The following is a 21,157-nucleotide window of genomic DNA, read 5'->3' as shown; positions in this document are numbered from 1 at the left end:
ATTTGGAAGCCCCCTCGTATTTTTCAGTTAGATGCTAGTGCTTCTTTAATAGCTTCAGTTTCCCTCTGGAGTAGACTCTAATAATAACTAAATTGGTTTTCTCCCAGATTATTTGACCACCTAGGGGCGCTGCTCACAAAGGTATCCTGGATAATACCAGCACAAACACAAGCCGGTATTAAACCAGAACCAAAATTAGTTGATCTTCAGTCTTAACAAATGTTTAACTGGCAGTCTTTAGTTCTTTGTTGTAGTCTTTCCACTTTACTCTTAATCTCTATTTGCTGTTCCACTGACAACCACCATAATGGGTTTGTTTAAGGTATAAAAGGAATAACTCTGGATATGAAGTTAATATGAGGCTGGATGGCAATATTGTTCTTATCAAAACCAATAGTAAAATACATCTGAGGCTCCTATCCCAGCATTTCCAAATAATTTATATTTTTGATTAAACTGAGCCAAAAAAAGTTCCCAATTCCTTAGATTCTATCAGCTTTGCCATGTGGGGATAAATTAAAACTTAGGAAGAACTTTCAAACATGTTTAATTATTCAAATCTGGGCACCCATCTGCATCTCTCAGTGGTTATTTCTACAAAAACTTATTTTTAAACCTTTTTGGTTCGGTGTGGTACATTGTTATTGTTTAGTTTTATGAAATCACATTCCCTTTTTCCTAAAGTGCTTGATGAAATGTGTCTTTTTAGACGTGTTTATCTTATTTGGTAGATTTCCCCACACAGGTAGATTCATTGGAAACATCTGATATCTCACTATATTCCATCTTGCACAGGTCTCACTATTATCAAATTGAGAATTAATTTGAAAGAGATTTTTAAATCCTAAATCCAGAAGCATTATATATTTTAAGTCATGTTAGTTACCACCTACAAAGTTGATACTAATTAACCCATAAATGAATTCAGCCATTGGAGAGATTTTACCTTAATTTTATGAATAATATATAAGAACGTCAAATCAGTATACAAAATTTGAATCTTTTTATAGCCTTCTTTGGGTTAGTTGCTGTAGCTCAGCTATAATATATATTTTACAGTGTGGGAGTTATGTATTAATAACGCAAATGTTTTACAAATAACTGATATGGTACATAACTATTCTAGATATTTAAATAGTTTATTAGGATGTTTTTAAAATATATTTCAGAAATATATTTTAAATCAACCTAAGGGTAAAGGAAACCTTTTTAAGGTAATATTGAAAATCATCATCGAATAAAATATTTCTGTTTACTTGTTCTTCTGTGTTCTTTATTTTTGCAGGGCTATGTTTGAAGTAAACATGAAAGAAAGAGATGGTGGAAGTGTTACTATTACTAATTTGTCCTCCAAAGCAGTAAAAGCATTTCTTGATTATGCCTATACTGGAAAAACAAAGATAACAGATGATAATGTGGAAATGTTCTTCCAGTTGTCATCATTTCTTCAAGTTTCCTTCCTATCCAAAGCTTGCAGTGACTTTTTAATAAAAAGTATTAATATTGTCAATTGTTTACAGTTGTTATCCATATCAGATAGCTATGGCTCTACCCGTTTGTTTGAGCATGCATTATACTTTGTGCAACATCACTTTTCTTTGTTATTTAAATCCAGTGATTTCTTAGAGATGAATTTTGGAATACTGCAAAAATGTCTGGAATCGGATGAATTAAATGTTCCTGAAGAAGAAACTGTACTGAAAGTTGTCCTCAGTTGGACTAAATATAATTTGGAATCAAGGCAAAAGCATCTGCCTTATTTGATTAAAAAAGTAAGATTGCATCAGTTGTCTGAGGAGACACTTCAAGACTGTCTGCTCAATGAAGAGAGTTTACTCAAAAGCACAAACTGTTTTGACATAATCATGGATGCAATTAAGTGTGTGCAAGGTTCTGGTGGACTTTTCCCTGATGCTCGACCATCCACAACTGAAAAATACATATTTGTTCATAAAACTGAGGAAAATGGAGAAAATCAGTATACATTTTGCTATAATATTAAAACTGATTCATGGAAAATACTGCCACAATCACACCTGATTGATTTGCCAGGATCTAGTCTGTCAAGTTATGGAGAGAAAATATTCTTGACAGGTGGTTGCAAAGGGTCATGTTGTAGAACAGTTCGACTTCATATTGCAGAGTCATATCATGATGCCACAGATCAAACCTGGTGCTACTGTCCAGTCAAAAATGATTTCTTCCTTGTATCGACTATGAAAACACCAAGAACCATGCATACGTCAGTGATGGCTCTCAATAGGTTATTTGTCATAGGTGGAAAGACTACAGGATCTCAGGACATTAAAAGTCTCTTAGATGTTGAATCTTACAACCCTCTTTCCAAAGAATGGATGTCTGTTAGCCCGTTACCCAGGGGCATATACTATCCCGAAGCAAGTGCATGCCAAAATGTAATTTATGTTCTTGGCTCAGAAGTGGAGGTTACAGATGCCTTCAACCCATCGCTTGATTGCTTTTTTAAATACAATGCTACAACTGATCAGTGGTCTGAATTAGTAGCAGAGTTTGGGCAGTTTTTTCATGCAACACTAATTAAAGCTGTCCCAGTAAACTGCACACTCTATATATGTGACCTTTCCACCTATAAGGTTTATAGTTTTTGTCCAGATACTTGTGTTTGGAAGGGTGAAGGATCATTTGAATGTGCAGGCTTTAATGCAGGTGCAGTAGGAATTGAAGATAAAATTTATATACTAGGTGGTGATTATGCACCAGATGAAATCACAGATGAGGTGCAGGTCTACCACAGCAGCAGGTCTGAGTGGGAGGAAGTTTCACCAATGCCAAAAGCCTTAACTGAATTCTATTGCCAGGTGATTCAGTTTAATAAATACAGGGACCCATGGTTTTCTAATAATTTCTAAAAGTAGTGTGTGCCTAGACATTCTAAAATTCTTCCAGCTCTAGAAACCTACAGTGAATTTGTTAATAGTTGGTAAAAGGTCTTTACATCTTAGTAAAATAAAATGTACCTTCTATTAGAGAATTACTGTGAATATATACTATATATGAATTAGCAGTTCCAAGAAACTTAAAATACAAAATACATTTTACCAAAAATATATTGAACATAATTAAATCTGGGAAGATCCAGGATACTTGGTATTTTCGTATGTAAATAAAACTCATAGGCTTTGATGTTTTGATTTTTAAAGTACTTTATCCATGAACATGAAAGACAAGTAAAAATAAGTACAAAGTTCACCGATTTGTACTATTTAGATGGGAGAAGTCTCTTTAGGTAGTCAAAACGAATTATTTACACTCTGTATTAAGTGAAAAAATAAATTAGAAAGAGGTGATAATCCTACTTTGTTACTACAGGTATAAGAGTTGTTGAATTCCTGTCCTTTCTGATCATTGAGTTTTTAAATCCTTCTTTTCTTTCACCGCTGTTTGGTCAGAAATTTTTCTGAAATGCAGTGTAATTTCCCAGCCTCCTAAACTGTACACTAAACATGGCTTAACTTTTTTTGATTCAACTCTTCATTAAGAGTGTAATATACCATGTTATAATTCCATAATGATATCAGTTACTGAAATGCTTTTAACATTGCTGATTCTATTAGTTCTCAGTATTAGTTGGTTTCAATTTTAGCAGTATCTTGTCTCCTTATTTTCTGCTCAAGCTTAGTAAATTAACATCCTTGATTTAATTACTAGTTCTAAGTAATACCTGAGCTGATTTTATGTTAATATGTAACCCATTGAATGAAGTTCTTGGATTCTGGAATGGAAGTGCTAAAATACTTTTTCTGTGTCATTGCCAGGTTCCAATATAATTGAGGATGTAGAAAATCTGACCTCTAGATAAGTGGATCATTATCGTTGCATTTCTTAATCTTTTAAATGTCCAAATTTGAGTTGCACTAAGGAATTTCAGCATTTAAATGAGTACCATATCAGTTTTCTGTGATAATACATACCAACTGTCAAGCACCATGTTGGTTTACTACTTTAGTAAATTATTCATAGTGAATTATTTTCTAAATTTAAAACAAATTACTGGGCTTTTGGTAGTAGTATTAACAACTTACATCTGTTGAGATGTTTAATCATCTTTAACCCAAACAATGGAAGAGTAGCAATCATCCTGTTCTCAGCTAGGACGATTCTGCTTTGCAAGAGGATATGCTTTCTTTAATCAGTTTAAAAGATATAAGCATTTTAGGTTTTAAAACCCCTGGTTTTACAGCTCAGGTAATGTGTAGATTGGATTTCTCTGGAATCAAATGTAGTTTCCTACACTCTAGTAAATGTTCATCTGTTGTAAATGGACTTATTCTTTAAAAGTATGTTCCAAAGTGGAAATATTCCTAAGTGAAGGTTCTTTTACCATATAAATGTATGCCATCTTAGGTTTCAAATATATTTTTCAAAATGGAACAAATATTAGACTACATTATCATGCGATTGCAAAATCAGGGACTGTCCTTTAATCAGATGACAGTTGCATAAAAGGTATTCTGTAGAATTGGTGGCCTTCCTCCCTACCTACTTTAGTTGTTTCTTCCCTTTCCTCTGTGTGTGTGTGTGTGTCTTTGAAAACACATTAAGACCATAACATAGTGGGTGAACTATACATATGTGGATGTACTGAACTCTTAATTTAAGCAGATATAAATAATTAAGATAAATAATCGTTTTAATCATTGACTCTATAAATTGTTCATCTCTTCCAGAAAAGAGAAACTAAAGCAAATGGAATCCCTTCCTGATCTTGTTTCATTACTGTATCATGTTGATTTCTACCATTCTTCTCATTGGCTATTGATTTACGGTAATGATCTGGAAATACCCTTGTTATCAAGGCCTAACTGGCTTCCTCTGCATTTGATTTAATATACTTTCTAACGCACAAGGTTTTTGTCTTAGTTTCTACAATTGTTGCAATTACTTTTAATTATTTTCCCTTATTAACCTGCATTTCTGTCTGCATCTGAGTGCTTTTCATCTGTTATAACTGCAATAAAAGTAGTGTAGTCATAAATCCCCAAACTTTTCTTTTGTTTACTATTTGGTTGGCACAATAGCAATCTGTGCTAGGCTTGGCTCTGTTAATAATTGATCTTGTTCCCTCCAATTTTGCATCTTCTTATAAAGGTAGAATTTTCATTTGATCTATCTGTCCTGGATCAAAATCCACAAGAACCCAACCACACACATCGTCAATGACTGAACTGGCTATATCTTTCTGATCTTGCCAGTCACTGTGGCTTCACAGTCCAAGAACCACATATATCATTCTGGCCTCACCCTCCATTCTGGATCTCTGACATGCAAGTCTCAGTACCCTCGGAGGAACTGTAAGGTTAGGGAAGAGGAAATAATATATCCCTTTATCAATGGCCCTTCCCGTAGTCTTTGTTTTCTTTAAATTCTGCTTTCCTTTCATTATTGTGCTTTAGCCAACGCCACAGTGTAAAACAAAATGATTGTGCTCATTACCCAGATCACCTTCCTTCTTGTGGGAAAATTCTGTTTAACATTTCTAATCCTTTATCATTTGTCTTACTCCACTACATTTGGATTATGCACATAAAAAACTCTAATAGTGTAATGTCTTCTAAATTTGAAAGTAGGGATATGGCATTATTAAAAATAAAAAGATTAAATTCAACATTTATATGAAATCAATTCAAAGTTAATGGACATTCTTAGAGCAATCTTCAAATTTCGTTTAAAATATGGAGCGCTTTGTTCATCTACTGCCTGTGTGACTGAGCAGTATGTAGAATATTTGCATAATCAAAATTAACTGCATTCTCATTAACACTCAATTCTGCTTTGGGGAGGAAAAGAGGTCTTTATCACAGCAGTATTCATTATATGCTACCCTTGAAAGCTAGAATATTTTGAGAGAGTGACCACATCCTGCAGTGTGATTCCATTTTTCCGAGATACCAAGAGCAATTAAATACGGGTCCAGGGTACCTAGCTCAAGGTATACAATTTGAAAAGCAGAATCAGGTATAGAGGAAAGCATCTGTTTGCATTTTGAGATTTGGAAGCAATAAATACAATGTAATGATTATATATGTTGTTGAATATATAGTGTTAATTTTAGATCATCATCCTCAGTTTAATTGGATGCAGTGTCTGGAATTTCTTATATTTACAATTGAATGTGTAAGACTCAAAAATGTCTTCCAATAGGCAGCTCTAGAGGACAACCTAAAAACAAAGGCTGGAATTTATAGGGAATATTTCTGTTCAACGTAAGAAATAACTTTATTCCACTTTATAAAGCCATATTTAGAATAAGACAAGTTATCACAGACTGTGACATGTGGCAGATGATTAGCCCAATAAATTCCTACCGAGGAATGAACAACCAAAGATTTCTACATTCTATTTATATATTTTTATCTTACTAGTTCTCTGACATGACTAATGACTTTCTCCTCCAGTTTGTTTAGCATTTTAGGCATTCTGAGTATCTTGATTTCAATGGTTTTGCATAGTCAAGGTTTCAATAGGACTTGAGCCTTAAAACTATCATTTCAAGAGCATTCTTATTGAAATGAATTTGTTCTTTTTCATTTTTAATTACTCAGGAAAAAGTCTACATAAATGGTGCTGGCATTTATAGTAAGCTGCTAATAGGGATTTTTCTTTCTGTCTACCATAGGCACACATTTGTTTTATAGTAAATAGAAACTGAAAGGCAAGTACCTAAAGTTTTCTCCTGAATTACTGTTCTTATTTCATTGCAAATGTAGCTATATAGCTAAATGTAGTGATTCTAGTTAAAGATGGTGTGATTTGAAAGAATATCTTTATATCTTAAAAATCTAGATGTATTCATAAGTAAATTATATTTGATGACACTGACGCTCAATCAAATTTAATATCTAAATAGGGAATTTAACCAGGATGATACTATTACACACTTATCAAAAGGTAACTTCTAAATCATAGACTCAGATTCAGACTTGAAAATAACCTTAGAATCTAATATAGCTTTCAACCAGGTATAGAAAGCCTCTCTAAATTCTAAAACACCCTTAACAGATGATGTTTTTTTTCAATTTCTAATTCAGTGCTTCCAGGGGTAAGAAGCTCACTACCTCCATTTTTGAACAGTTCTATTAAAGTTCTTCCTAACAGTAACACCAATTCTGCCCTCCTGTAATGACCTCCAGCCCTTGGTCCTAGGTTGCCCTCTCCCCAAGTATTTGAAACAGTAGAATGTCTCCCATTTCAAGACCTCCTTTTCCTTCTTGTTTAAAAGCTTAACACTGTAAAACCTGCCATAATGGCCGGAGTTACATATTTCTCCTTGTACGCTTGCCTCTATTTTAGCTCTGTCACCTTTTTAGTGGATTGCACCTGATCAGCACTGCAGAGCCTCTTGATAATTTACGCAACTCATTCCCTTAACCAGCTCTCTAGTTCCTACAAATCCAATTTGGGCTAAAGCCCTGCTGTCTCTCCTACCTCCATCAACACAATCACAAACACATATTTTCTGGGAAAGGAATTCTAAAGCTAAATTTTAGTAAGTCTTAGAAGCATTTGTCATTGGATTTGATTTTCAGAACTTTAAAAACCCTTCTAAAAAAGACTAAAAAGTATACAAAAAATAGAAACTAAGGCAGTTACATCCTTGATGGTTAATGAGAGGACAATTTGTTCACAGATCAATAAATATCAGCCTTACGGTAATAATCTAAGTCTGGAGATTCATCTGTGCTGTTAAGCCAGTTGGATAGAGTATATTTCCATAAAACAATACCATTATTAAATAACCCTATGGGTCAGGAAGCCTTATTCATTTCATTAACTTTGACAACATTACCAACCATAACTTTCTAACTAGCTCAACAAATATGCTTTTGGTTCCAAGGATAACAAGGTTGCTGAAATAACTCAAGAGTAGTACATTTCTCTGAGTATCACATTGTGGTGTAAATATTTCTTTACATGTCTGTCGTCTTCATTTAATTGAAAGCTCTTAGGAATAGGGATATATATTCATCATTTCTGGACCTAGCAATTAGCACAGTGCCTGCATATAATAAGGCATCCAATAAACTGATACTCTATCGAGCCAGTATGTGAAGCAAAGTATGTTTATTATAGTTATATTGTTACTGAATAGGTTCGATATAATTGTACATTTTGCAACTTATTTTCATCTACAAAGGAAATTGTTTAGACTTACATTAGGATTTTATATTTTAGAATGCTATCGCATTGTATAACACTTTAGTAATCTATTAATGTATGTGTTATTTCTTTTTGTAATAATCGATACCTTTCTCATGTTTAAAATCTCTGAGAAATTGGATTAGTTAATTTATACAACTTCATTTTTGTGAGTATGTGGAAAAGTTAATAATGAAGCATTTTCTATTTGAGAATGAAATTGCATTATACAGTGCACTATCCACCTGAGAACATGTGTTGATTTTATAGTTGTATAGTACATGTGTGTATAGTTGGTTCTTGAAAGTGAACTTGTAGTTTCAAAGTCATTTACCCACCTAATTTTTAGTACTTAGGAATTATTTGTTCTCAGAGAATTTTATTTATAATATCTAATTCTCTGTTTCCTTTCAAAGGCAGTAACAGATAAGACAATGACTGCAAGTTTCATCAGTAGACATGGAACCCCGTTTTTCGTACAAGAGCATAATAGCTTTAATAACCTTTTCCCCACTTGGTGGGGTAGTGCTCAAAGCTACTTACATTGCATACACAAGTAATTTACTTCATTTCCCTATTACTGGAATGTGGGCTTTTGCCATATACTATGAAACATAAAATCAGCATTTTTGCAGGTCCATGTTAATGATATTGACATGTAGTAAAACATTTCAATTCTACAAAAAATTGTTAATTTATTAAAATGTGTCTCAGAAAATAATGTATTCTGTTTGTATTTATTATCATTAGAAATAAAAGAGGTAGAAAAAGGTGGATGCTAAGGCTCTTGTTTTCTTGCCACTCCCTTCTCCAGATGCCTGCATGGCTCAGATGAGTCTGAGAATTGCTGAGAGTGTGGTGGTGGAGGTGGGAGGATTTTCAGAAGGGGCTTCTGTAGCTGTGATGACATGTCTTGCAGTATAGATTTCAAGGTGGACATCCTAGTCTGAAAGAGTAGAATACCAGTTGGACTTCAGATGAGTCATAGGTGGGGAGAGACCTCCAGGCCCTGACTGAGCTAAGAAAGAACAGACCAGATATACATGAGCCACAAATGATAGCAGCAGAAGCTAGCTGAGTGTACGGTGCCAGGTACTGCTTCACTGGACACCCCCCCACAAAGGACCAGCCAGCTGCCAGGGTATAAGCCTCCTCCTACCTCACATGCCCAAATGCTCTTGGGGTGGAGCTACGAAAGGGGTCAAAGTCTGAGAAAGTAAGTGATACCATGGGAAGACTTTTTAAATGTTTATATTGGACAAATATTCCCTTAATTCCAGTTCCTGTGATTTTTCCTTTCTGGACAGGCCTATTTTCTGTTATGTTTCTGGTTTTTCTACGTGATGAGCTATAATATACTAAATGACCTTGGCTTCCAAGTCTGTCGTCGTGCGGGAGACCCTGCTCGCTCCGCCATTTGTCATGCAGGAGACCCTGCTCGCTGCACCATTTGTCTTATGGGGTGGCCTGCGGGGTCTCTGGTCCTGCTCCCCACATAAGAACACAGGATATGGGTAGGCCAAAAAGGAACACCCACGGAGCCATAGATAGGGGAGTCATACCATTATAGTCTCACTGGAGGCTGGAGTCACACAACCTGCAACCTGCTGTCCGCTTTTCTGCCTGCCAACCCACCGACTGACTCGACTGGACTCTCGTCTCCCGACTGGACTCCCTACTGTACTGGACTCACACAGCCGCGGCAGTTATATCAGTGGCTAATTGGCTAACTGGTTACAGCTGACGGCCAATTAGCCACAGCTGATGGCCATCTACTACCCGAGTCAGCACCCTTCTATGTGAGGCCGAGAGCCTGCAAACTGCTCTCTGGGACTCTGTCCCCACACTCGTCTAGACTACTGCTCAGGTTGAAACAATTCCTCCTTGGAAACCCAACCCTCGAAAAATCAACTGTGGACTTATTCCCTGTGACTGTATAAGGCCAGTTGTCTTCTCTGAATTTCTGAGGCTCTCTGGTTGTGGTGACAACCAAGAGTGCAGTTTCCAGGCTCTCGCCCTCACATGGAAAGGTGCTTACTCGGGTAGTAAATGGCCATCAACTGTGATTGGATGGCCATCAGCTGTGGCTAGTTGGCCATCAGCTTTAACCAGTGAGTCAATTGCCACTAATATAACTGCCATGGCTATGCTAGCAGTAAATGGGGGCTAGCAAGAAGATGGTGGCTGGCAAGCGGGGATTACAGTTAGCACGGCGGCTTGCAGCTAGAAAGTGAGGTTGGTTGGCAGAGAGGAGCAGATGGCAGGCTGCGGATCATATGGCTCTGTTAAGGTCCGGAATTGTCCCCCCGCAGACAGACAGAGGACACACACAATAATGCAAGTCACACAACGAGGTTTATTTCCAGCCAGCTGGGGTCCGAGTCTCTGCCCCACGCAGCGGGTTTTAACAAGGACCCCAAACACTTAAAGCCAAGGGTTTATATAGCATTTTCAAGGCTTTCCATAGCTTCAGAGAGTACAAGATAAACTACAGGACTTACATAGCTTCAAAGAGTATAAGATTTACTACAGGACAAGGAGTATAAGATAAACTACAGACTTACATAGCTTCAAAGAGTATAAGATTTACTGCAGGACAAGGAGACCAGGAGTATAAGATAAGCTACAGGACTTCTAGTCTCCATGCTGCAACTGCCCACATCCTGGAATTTACAATTATGTTGTTTCAGGCTAGGGGCTGTTAACCCTGACCTGACCAGGAGTATAAGATAAGCTAACGGTCTCTACAGCTCCTGCTTCCTGTGTCTCCAACCCAGCCACCATTGAGAATATAGTGGTATGACTCCCCTATCGATGGCTCCGTGGGTGTTCCTTTTTGGCCTCACCGTATCCTGAGTTCTTATGTGGGGAGCGGGAGCTGACACCCTGCATGACACCCCGCGTGACACTGGTTCTCTCTCATTAATCCTTGGTCCAAACACTGCTCCAGACTTCTTCCCTTATAACCCCCAATTCTCCATGTGCCTTCAGCTTTCTGCAGTTCACTTTGCCCACAAACATTGACTCATCTCCTTCCCTTTAATCCCCCTGGGCAGAAGCCTTTAACGAAGTTTATTAAAAACATCTAGGATATTTTAGGGAATTGGCCTGTTACCAGGTTTAGGATGCTCCCCTAAATTGGAGGTCTCCTCTCTCAGTCAACATCTTAATACTCTCAGGCCCACAGAGAAGCTTTCCTCTTCAGTCATTAAACAGGACGGATAACAATCTCAGTCTGATGCTTTGGTATTTGAAGTTTTTTCACTCAATTCTGAATTTACCCCTTCCCCCACTCCCCAATACAGGAGGGGAAAAAAAAAAAGAAGCCCCTGATTGACAAAAGTTAATCTCTATACTTACAGAAAATAAGTTGATAAAAGCATCCCTTGTTTGTCCCCTTTCCAGTCACTAAGGTGTACTCAATATTGTGCTACAGGCTCTTATGCATTTACAATGGAAGATACAAAACAGGTTTTGTCAAGAACTATTTGTAGTAATTTAGCCAACATACAGATCTTTATTGATTTATATGTATATTTTCCAGAGGAATAATCCTAAATAAGTGATACTCTTCTCACTAAATGAATACAGAGTTTCAACATGATAAAGTATTTGAGGTTTTGGAAACTACAAAATAGTGCATTTTTAGGCGGTGCACCACTAAACCAAACTACCGAATGCACATTAATTAATTAAAACTGCAGACTATATTTTAAATAATTTTATAAAACCCATCTTTCCAGGGTAAAGTTTCTTTGCACTTACTGAATTTTTTTAATGTTAAAGACTTCCATAAGCTTAATGAAACTAAACCTAAGGTAGCAAACTAATTTTTCATGAAAAACTCAAGAAATCTGTGGGAGCGATCTTAAAATAGAATTTAGGCATAAGTATTAAACAGATCATCCTAATATGTATAGTGATAGATTCCACTGCACCTGATAAATATTTTTGCATTTCTTCCAAGTTCAGGCCTTGTTGAACCTGATTTTGCTCCAGTGGTAATTAGTGAATCTTCCAGGGGAAGTTAATTACCCTTCCCTAACCCTGACCAAAATATCTGCTATAAAATGAGTGTAAATTCTTTAATCAAGAAAAGCCTTTCCCTGTAGGTTTTCCAGATTTAAAAATCCAATTAACCTTAATGTTTTCCTTTAAGAGATGAACCATCTTTTTATGTCATGAAACATTAATTGGAATTCAAATTTTTTATAGTTCTTTTTTAAACAACCTTTTAATAAATCAGTTCACATCTCTCTTACAAGCCCAAATTAATATGCCCTCTTATTTCTAAGAATTTTCACAAAGAAAATTATTCAATAGTTTATAGCATCTAAATTTCCATTGATACGTGAAATATTGACTCTCTGAGCAATAAATTTTGTAATGGGATATCTATCAGGAATATAGAGTGTCAGGCAGTGTTCCGCAAACTTGTTTCACAAAATAAATCATCTGGGGTACCTGTCAGAAATACTGAATCTAGGATCTCACTCTGGGAAATTTGATTCAGTCAGTGCTAGATTCAGGTCCAGAACTCGTATTTAACAAATGCTGCAAATGATTCCTGTCAGTGAGCAAGTCAGGAAACATACTGGGGTAGATGTTGAGAACCCAGCTCTGAAGTCAGAGAGGCCTAGTTTGAATCTCAGTACTCCCATAGAGAGTGATTTAAAAGCTGTATAAGCTTGACCAAGTTAACTTAAACATTCTGTGCCCCCGTTCTTTATCGGTAAAATTGGGATAATGGTGATACCTCCCACAAAATGGTGTGAGAATTTAATCAAATAATGCATGTGACATACCTAGCATGGTGCTTAGCAATTAAAAATGTTCAGCAAGTGTCTGTGTCTGCCTCTCTTTTTTCTTGTTTGATTTGAGCAGCAGCCGTCTTCCCCTAACTCTCCAACATTCTACAATTAGAGATAAAATTTTAAGTCTGAAAACTACCCAATTCTACCTTGGCAGAGGGAATTGACAGGACAGAGTAAAATTTTGCTTAATACACAGTTTAGCTTTTGCTTGATCCTAAACATTCCCTCTTAAGCTCAACCATGAGCTTCTCATTTATTCATTCAACAACAATTTCTTGAGGTCCTAATGTGTGCCATCGCTATACTAGGCTTGAGGGCATAATAGCAAGAAAATCAGATGTGTTCCCTATTCTCCTTGAACTCGCTGAGTATCCAGTTGCTTCTCTGAAGTCTCTCCAGATTTGATTTTGCCTGATCTCTGTTGCTAACACTTTTGGCCCCATTTTTGTATTTCTCTCTCTTTTTTTTCCTCTCTCTCTCTCTCTCAATTTCTCTCTCTCTCTCTCCTTTCCTCCCTCCCTCCCTCCCTCTCTCTCTCTCTCTTCCTTGAGCCTTAGTTCCTTAGCTTCCACATTTGCCCAGATGAGAATTCCCTTTTGCTCTTCGACCCACAACTCTCAAGGTTAACTATGGTTCCCGTGGCTGATGCCAGACAGAGAATGAAGTCCAGATCTCCTGCACGTAAATGAGCAGAGGGATCAGACAAACATCACAGAACCCTAGAGAAGTCATAAAATGTGTGAGAGCTCTTAGGAGTCTACAAGGAATTTCAAAGCTATTGAGTATTTTATTTCACAAACTTCAATGCAGAAATGTGTGTAAATCTTTGAATGAAGAAAATTAAAAAATGTTTTTCTCAGTAATCTCCCAGTCTGATATACATACCAGCCCTATACAATATGTCATCTTGGCAAACTCTCAGATACCATGCAGAGAACTACTTTAATATTTTTGCAACTGGTCAATTGGGTACAATTGCCATTTCTCATCAGTTCCCCAACCATACATCCTCACCAAAATAGCACAGACTTAAGAAAATGCGCAGAGGTCAGCTTATCTATATTTGTAAATAAAAATGGGGGTGGTCAGTCAGGGAAATGCATAATGATTACATAATGATTCTTATTAATAATTTAAGAGCCCTCCTGGATCCTGCAGCTGTAATCATTGCAGCATCAGGGGAGTAAAAGGAAGCAGAGGCTAGTATAAATCCCACGTGACTGGGAATATAAAGGGAATCTGTACAATGCTGAGTCAGGACCTTGGTGGAAAGGAGAGGACTAAAGTATAGAAACCAGAGACTCTAGAAGAGCAGTTAGATCCACAGCTGCTGTAAACTGTCTTTCCTCAACCCTGCTCTGTTCAGCCAACATCTCTGGGGTTTAGTGGGCAACACTTACATACAGCCAGGAGTTCTGACAATCTATGTCTTTGTGGCGGGTGGAGGGGGGATACGGTAGGGTATCTTATGGGGAATAAGAGGGATCTGGAATTAAAGGTTCTATTGAGTCCAAAGAAGAGACCCTGAAATCCATGTGGCTGGACCCAGACTTCCTTGTTATAAACTTCTAATTTATCATAGTGATCTCTCTGACCAGGAATGAGAAGGCTGCACATGAAGACCCTGATACTTAATAAATGAAAATGGTTTCTTCTTGCACATTCTACTTTGAGCACCTTGATTTATTAAACTGGGGACTAGGTGCAGACAACATTTCTGTAGAGTAACAGTATCATAGTTTGAATGAAAAGGCACATGGCGTTAGGGTGTCACACAAAAAAGGGCCGGTTGGCTACCCCAGATGGGTCCTTGCAGGACGGCAAGACCTTTTTTGTATTAGTTACCTGTTGCTACATAACAAATTACCTCAAATTTAATGGCTTCAAACTATTTCATTGCTCATAATTCTACAGGTGAGCAGTGCTCAGCAGGCAGCTTGTCTTTGTTCCACATGGTGTTGGCTGGAGAGACTCACCCAGGGCTGGAGGCTTCACACATCTGGTGTCTTACTGCTGGCAGTGAATGGGATACCTCAATTCTCTTCCATGTGGCCTCTCTCTTCAACTGGCCTCTTTCCTCTAGGGATGCATTGCCCAATATAGCAAGAACTGTCCCCATGTATCTATTGACACTGAAAATTAATCAAAATTTAAAAAAAAATAAAAATGTAGTTTCTCAGTCACAAGTCTCATTTTAAGTACTCAATAGTCGTGTGTGGCGAATAGCTGCTACATTGGTCAATGTAGAGTATTTCTGTCTTAGCAGGACTTTCTGTTAGAAAGCTCTGCTCTAGGGCCTTTTCTCCAAGTGGCCTGTTGCTAGCAGGATAGCCTACACTGCTTTTCATGGTCCTTGATTTCTCTCTGACTGACATCAGAGCTACAGGGGCTCAATACCTGGCTTTGGATGACCCAGATACCACTTCTACATTCTATTAGGTTGGTGCAAAAGTAATTTCAGTTTAAAAGGTTAAAAATAATGGCAAAAACAGCGATTACTTTTTCACCAACCTAATATGAGTCAAAGCAATTCACAAAACAACACAGATTCAGGGGGCGGGAAATAGACTCCATAGCAAATATAGCAAAGATGTATTGTAAGGAGTGCAGAAAAGAGAGGTAGGATTCACTGGGTGCCAGTTTTAACCATTTACCACCATATCAAGTTCAACTGCGAGTTGTCTCTAGGCCATAAGTACTCACACATCAGAATCTGACCTCTTTTCAGCCTCTTCTCTGGTCACTAGCTATCTTGCATTCCATGCACTATCCTTGTTTGACAGCCATATTCCCTCAAACTTCTGCCTCTACATCCTTTCTCTCCCCTTTACCATTGCAAGGTAAAATTATGCTGTAAGGTAAAAATTGCTTAAATTCCACTGTCAAACTTGATGATCACTCCCATGATAACACACTCAAAGTTTTGCCTGTCTCTTGCTTTGTCATACTTACTTCACAAAATCAAAACGTAAGCGATCTGACGAGAACTTCTATAAAAACCCACCACCAACCACATCCACTCACCTGCCAGGGTCTTTATCCATGTCCTCTCCCTTCCCCTTTTCCACAACAGGTGGATGAACTGCTCTTATGCCCAATCCCTACCTGCGAGCAGATCACATGTCCTCTCACTTCAGCAACTTTTGCTCCTTTCTCCTTTGGCATTCATTTCCCCATCTTTATGGATCATTCCCATCTGCAAACAAAAATGTTGATTCCATATACCTTCTAGCAACTGCCCCATTTCTCCGTATGCATACATTTCTTCTCTCAGGCTTTGGCCAATCATTTCACCAGAACTGCTTTTGTCAAGACCATCAGTAGCTCTTGATACTTCCTTTACCTAAACTATCCGCAGCTTTTTACCCAGTTCATCACCGTCTCCATCTTGACATACTTTCCTCATGGAGCTTCCAGAACTTCACCAGCTTCTGGCTTTCCTTCTGCCTCACTTCATCTCATTCTCCTATGCTTATTTCTTCTCTTCTCCCTGAGCTCCTAATGTTAGAGTACCTCAGGGATCAGCTCTTAAGACTTCTTATCTACTCCATCTACACTAACTCCCTGGGTGATCTCATCTAAGTCAAAGATTTAAATACCATCCATTTGCTGATGGCTTCCAAACATAGAGTTCTAATCCAAACCTCTGTTGAAATGTGTGTATCAAAATCCCTACATATTATCTCTTGCTCGATGTCTCATAGACATCAAAAACTTAAGATTTCCAAAGCTAAACTCCTACTATACTCTCTTATAACCCAGTTACCCCGTAATGTTATTTCTATCCTTCCATTCCCTCATGCCAAAGGTTTCTGTAGCTACTCAACTTTTCTTGCTCACCACTGTGTCCCATCTATGAGGAATCTCTGTAGGCTACCCCTTTGAAAAATAACCAGCATCACCGTTTCCTCTGCCTCCACCTGGGCTGCCATCATCTCTTGTAGAGATAAATGTAATAGCCTCTTGACTAGTCTCTCTGCCTCTACTACTACCCCTACAGCCTGTTCTCAACACAGCAGCCAGAGAGATACCATTAAGATACACGGCGGTCAGATCGTTTCACTCTTCTGCTCAAAACTTTCCACTGGCTCCAAATCTAAGAAAATCAAAGCCCAGGCAGTGGACCCACTCTCTCTTATCTCTCTGACTTCTCTTCATCTCCCCTTCACTCACTCAACACAGGCTGTTCCTCCTGAGGGTTTTTACACTGGCTGCTTCCTTTGCTTAGAAAGCTCTTCCCCCAGCTATCTGCATGGCTAAATCCCTCCCTACCTTCGAAGCACAGCTCAAATGTCACCTTCTCGATGATGCTCCCTAATACTGTTTAAACCTGCAAACATCCCCCTACCCTTAAAGCCTCCAACCTTCACATTCTGCTCTTCCTTTATTTATCCCAAGGCATTGCTCATCTTCTAACATACTATATACCTATATCTTAGGTCTCCCTCTGATAGGCTTTCAGTTTCCCTAAGGCTGGATCTTTGTATATTTATCTTTCAATGATATATCTCAGTACCTGGTACACCATAGGTGCCTAATAAATATCTGTTGAATAACTAATGAGGTTTTAGAGTCCTGCATATTTATCTGTACCAATATCAGAACCAAAGCCAAAAACAATTTAAATGTATTATAGAGAGGTTTGAGAGTCCACGTTAACTATTCCAGGTTATGAAATTATCTACTGAGGGTAAGTCATTTAAGGCCAGTTCCAGAGCGAATTGTCAAAAAAGGTTAAGTACCCTTTTCCCCTCTGCTAGGCTTCCCTCCTTATCTTATTTTTCTTACCAATATCCTATTTTAAAAAACAAACAAACAAACAGACACACACACACACACAAACTGCTACATAAACTAATTCTTGCTAATGTAGTAATCTATAAAGGCTTAAAGTGGGTAGTAATTCCCTTCATTGGGAATATGGTGTAGGGAGCCAGAGGGCTCTATCGTTAAGTTATTTGGCATCTTCATGGCTCAGTTTCTTCCACTGAAAAATGGGAATAATAGAACAGTCCTCCTCATAGGATCATTGTGAGACTTCAGACACAAAACTCTAAATAGTGCCTGGGTTAGTTTTATTACTGACCCTGTTTCTAATTTTGAAATTTTAAGTTATGTTTTTCTTTTCAAATAGAATTTTATGTCTTTTAAACCTAGGATGTAGATATAGTATGAATTAACCTAATTTTTAAATAGTAGCTTTGCTCAATGATCTAAGAAATAATTTTATACTTGATAGTAAATAAATATATTACATTATGCCTAACATTTACCTGCTTCTTATTTCATTTTAAATTTTCTGAGGCCAAGAACTGCTCTAACTAAAAATTACAGAGGTCCCAAAGTACCTTACAGAGTACAGTCTTTCCTGTGGATGCTCCACAAACATTTAATGATAATATTTCAGCATTCTCAAAAACAGTACTTAATATTTTGTTCTGGTATCTTTTGGTAAATTACATTGTTGACTATCATGCCTGTTTAGTAGTAGAGGCTGCATATATAAATGACATTTGCCAGCTTAAATCCATTTAAAATCACAGATTCAGCCTTTCCACTCCACAGTTTATCCCTAAAAGACAAGATGGACTTATAGCTCCGTTATTTCATAGCTTATTGGATTTCTGTTTGATTACTGTATTGATTTAATTTTTTAAAGATGCAAATATGTGTGGCCTACTTGCTGAAATGTTTTTTCTTGAGTGGAATAAAATTCAGGGCACAGTTTTCTTCCCCTTTTCTTGGTCCCGGTTTCTTTTTAATCATGTTAGAAAGGCAGATCAGAGAAGAAACATCTTCTACCTCGGCTGAGTCTTCACAGCCATATGATACTCTCAAGGCAAGCCTAACCCCAGATCTGACCTCTGACTTGATACGGTAGGTGACTTCATAGTAAAGACTAGCGTGTGCCAAAAGAAGGACTGCCACATAGCAAATCATCTACAAGCTACCAGGAATCTTTCGATACGATATCCCTAAGGTTTTAGGAGAGAGACTGCACAGACTGGGGAGTCAGTCCAGCATGAGGAGAAGTAAGTCACTAGGCATCCTATTCACATGCACCTACAGACTTTGGGGCTATCAAATAAGAGACAGTAGAATTAAGAGTCTCAAAGAAGTTTGTTGTGTGTTTTCCGGGTGAGGTAGAGGGAAGCAGCATTGGCTGCCCCAACCTCTGGGCGCTCTCCCGGCACTCTAATTGTAGAGAGGTGTGGAGATGGATTGGGGCAGGGTTCAAATTTCCACGAACCACATTTATGGGAAGCTTATCTAGAAAAGGGGGACTATAAGTAAAAAATATGAGGTTATCCTTTCAGGAGCCTTTGGTGAAGATAGGGTTTGCCTCTGACCCACCAGGAGCAATAACAAGCAGTAGGAGTGAGGCTGATAACCGTGATCGTGGAAGTGACAAGGCTGATATTAGTGACACAGGCAGCAAAATGGCCAGTCCGGCCTCCAAGATAGATATCAAAGCAAAAAATTCCCATTAAAGCTTTGATACATAAAGCATAATAATAGGTGACTTCACATACATTTCTCATTAAGCATCATGACCTTAATTACATAATATCATAATCTCCATTTTATGAGTTGAGATGAGTAAAGTGAGGCTTGTGATGCTTTGAATTCTTCTGGGCCTATTTCTAACTGTGGTGCCATTGCAAGTTCAAATGCTTGAATATCAGCCCGGTGCACAACCAAAGCCTTTGCTCTCCCGTCAGCAATCCACTCACAGATGATGTCCTCCAGATCAGGAAATAATGGTTGCCGACCTGATACACACTCGTGCTTCTTGGCATCTTCCTCGTCTACCTATTGACTGAGGTTATCATACTCTGCTCGCCATTTTCAGACCATTCAGAGATCCAACTTCTTCTCTTTGCAGAAAGCTGTAAGATTCTTGCCCCCAGGAGTCCTCCACAATTCCTTTCTTATTCTCGACGGAATATCTCTTTCTTTTAGCACTCATCTTGTCTGGGGATCAACATATTATTCCCTTTAAATCTACCATTAAATCAAGTGTTAATTGAAGACGTTCAAGACAGGAATGGCAACAAAAATGATCACAGTTAAGAATGATGCTTCACACAAAAATGACGAAAAATTGCAGGCACCAAAATTCAGAAAACGTTGCTTTATTTCACATGAGTGCATTAAGTACGTCCGTTGCAACACATGACATATTGAATTATGAATATTCATATTAGATACAACCATGTCCGTTCATTATCAAGTGCACACGTTATTTGTGCGTTGTGTCTGTACACCGATTGGTCATCTGGCAATAAGTCTCAAGTTCATCTGTTTACATAGGCGTTTACCACTCGTCCAAAGGTGCCTGCTTGGCTATTTACAAATACTTAATTATAATTTATATTATTTAAGTATTAATGTCAATAATATTTATTTATATTTAATTATAATGTTATTATTTTATAATTCAATACGTTCATCGTGTGTTGCAATGGACATACTAAATGCGTCAGTCTGGCTGACGATCTTAACTGGGGTTTATTTTTGAGATAGGGCTTATATTACGAGCATCCTGAAAAATCATGCTAAGCTTATTTTCTGGTTAGGTCTTATTTTCAGGGAAATATGGTAGTAAGATCAGCTCAGGATAGAATCTAGAACTATTTTCTTGAAACCACACTTCCTCTCTATGAAAATTTTTATTAACCAGATTATTAAATTGACTAGAACACATAGTTCTAAGAAACCATAGTTGGAAGTATCACAGTTTTGAAACTTTATGTGGTCAATGTTTTCTACTTTATTACTAGAAGAAATTTACCTGTTGTTCAAAATTATAAGGTTGTTATCCATGGAGATTATTATTGAAAAGTGAGCCCTTCCTTCTTTAACTTGAATGCCTCAAAGTTTGAAAATGATTGAACTACATTATTGACAAATTCTGTAGATTAAGAGTCTCTCAGCTGACTAAATTAAAAATATGCTTGCTCTATAGAAATAAAAACAGCCAATACAATTTTACTGCTTTCTTGACTTCTCCTTTGCTTTCCTGTTATTTAGAGAAGCACAATTGATTTTTATTTCCTCTTTCAAACTACCTTAGTCAAGAAACAATGAGCCATTGAATTTCTTTAAGGCTTTGTGAGTTGTTCAAATGATTGGAAAATCATTTTGATGACTTAAAAAAATTGTGT

General features: G+C 37.5%; 1 protein-coding gene across 1 annotated transcript in view; it reads left to right on the top strand.

Moving 5' to 3' along the window:
• Positions 1–8,940, top strand: part of KBTBD3 (kelch repeat and BTB domain containing 3) — a 31,347-nt gene extending 22,407 nt beyond the window's left edge. The window contains exon 3 of the mRNA XM_033119704.1: positions 1,286–8,940. Coding sequence (XP_032975595.1) covers positions 1,286–2,888 — 1,603 coding nt within the window. The 3' untranslated portion in view covers positions 2,889–8,940. The remainder of the gene's footprint in view (positions 1–1,285) is intronic.
• The last annotated feature ends 12,217 nt before the right edge of the window (positions 8,941–21,157 follow it).

The sequence above is a fragment of the Rhinolophus ferrumequinum genome, chromosome 11 (assembly GCF_004115265.2).
Source record: "Rhinolophus ferrumequinum isolate MPI-CBG mRhiFer1 chromosome 11, mRhiFer1_v1.p, whole genome shotgun sequence".
Taxonomy (NCBI): Eukaryota; Metazoa; Chordata; class Mammalia; order Chiroptera; family Rhinolophidae; genus Rhinolophus; species Rhinolophus ferrumequinum.
This window is presented reverse-complemented; position numbering and strand designations above follow the sequence as displayed.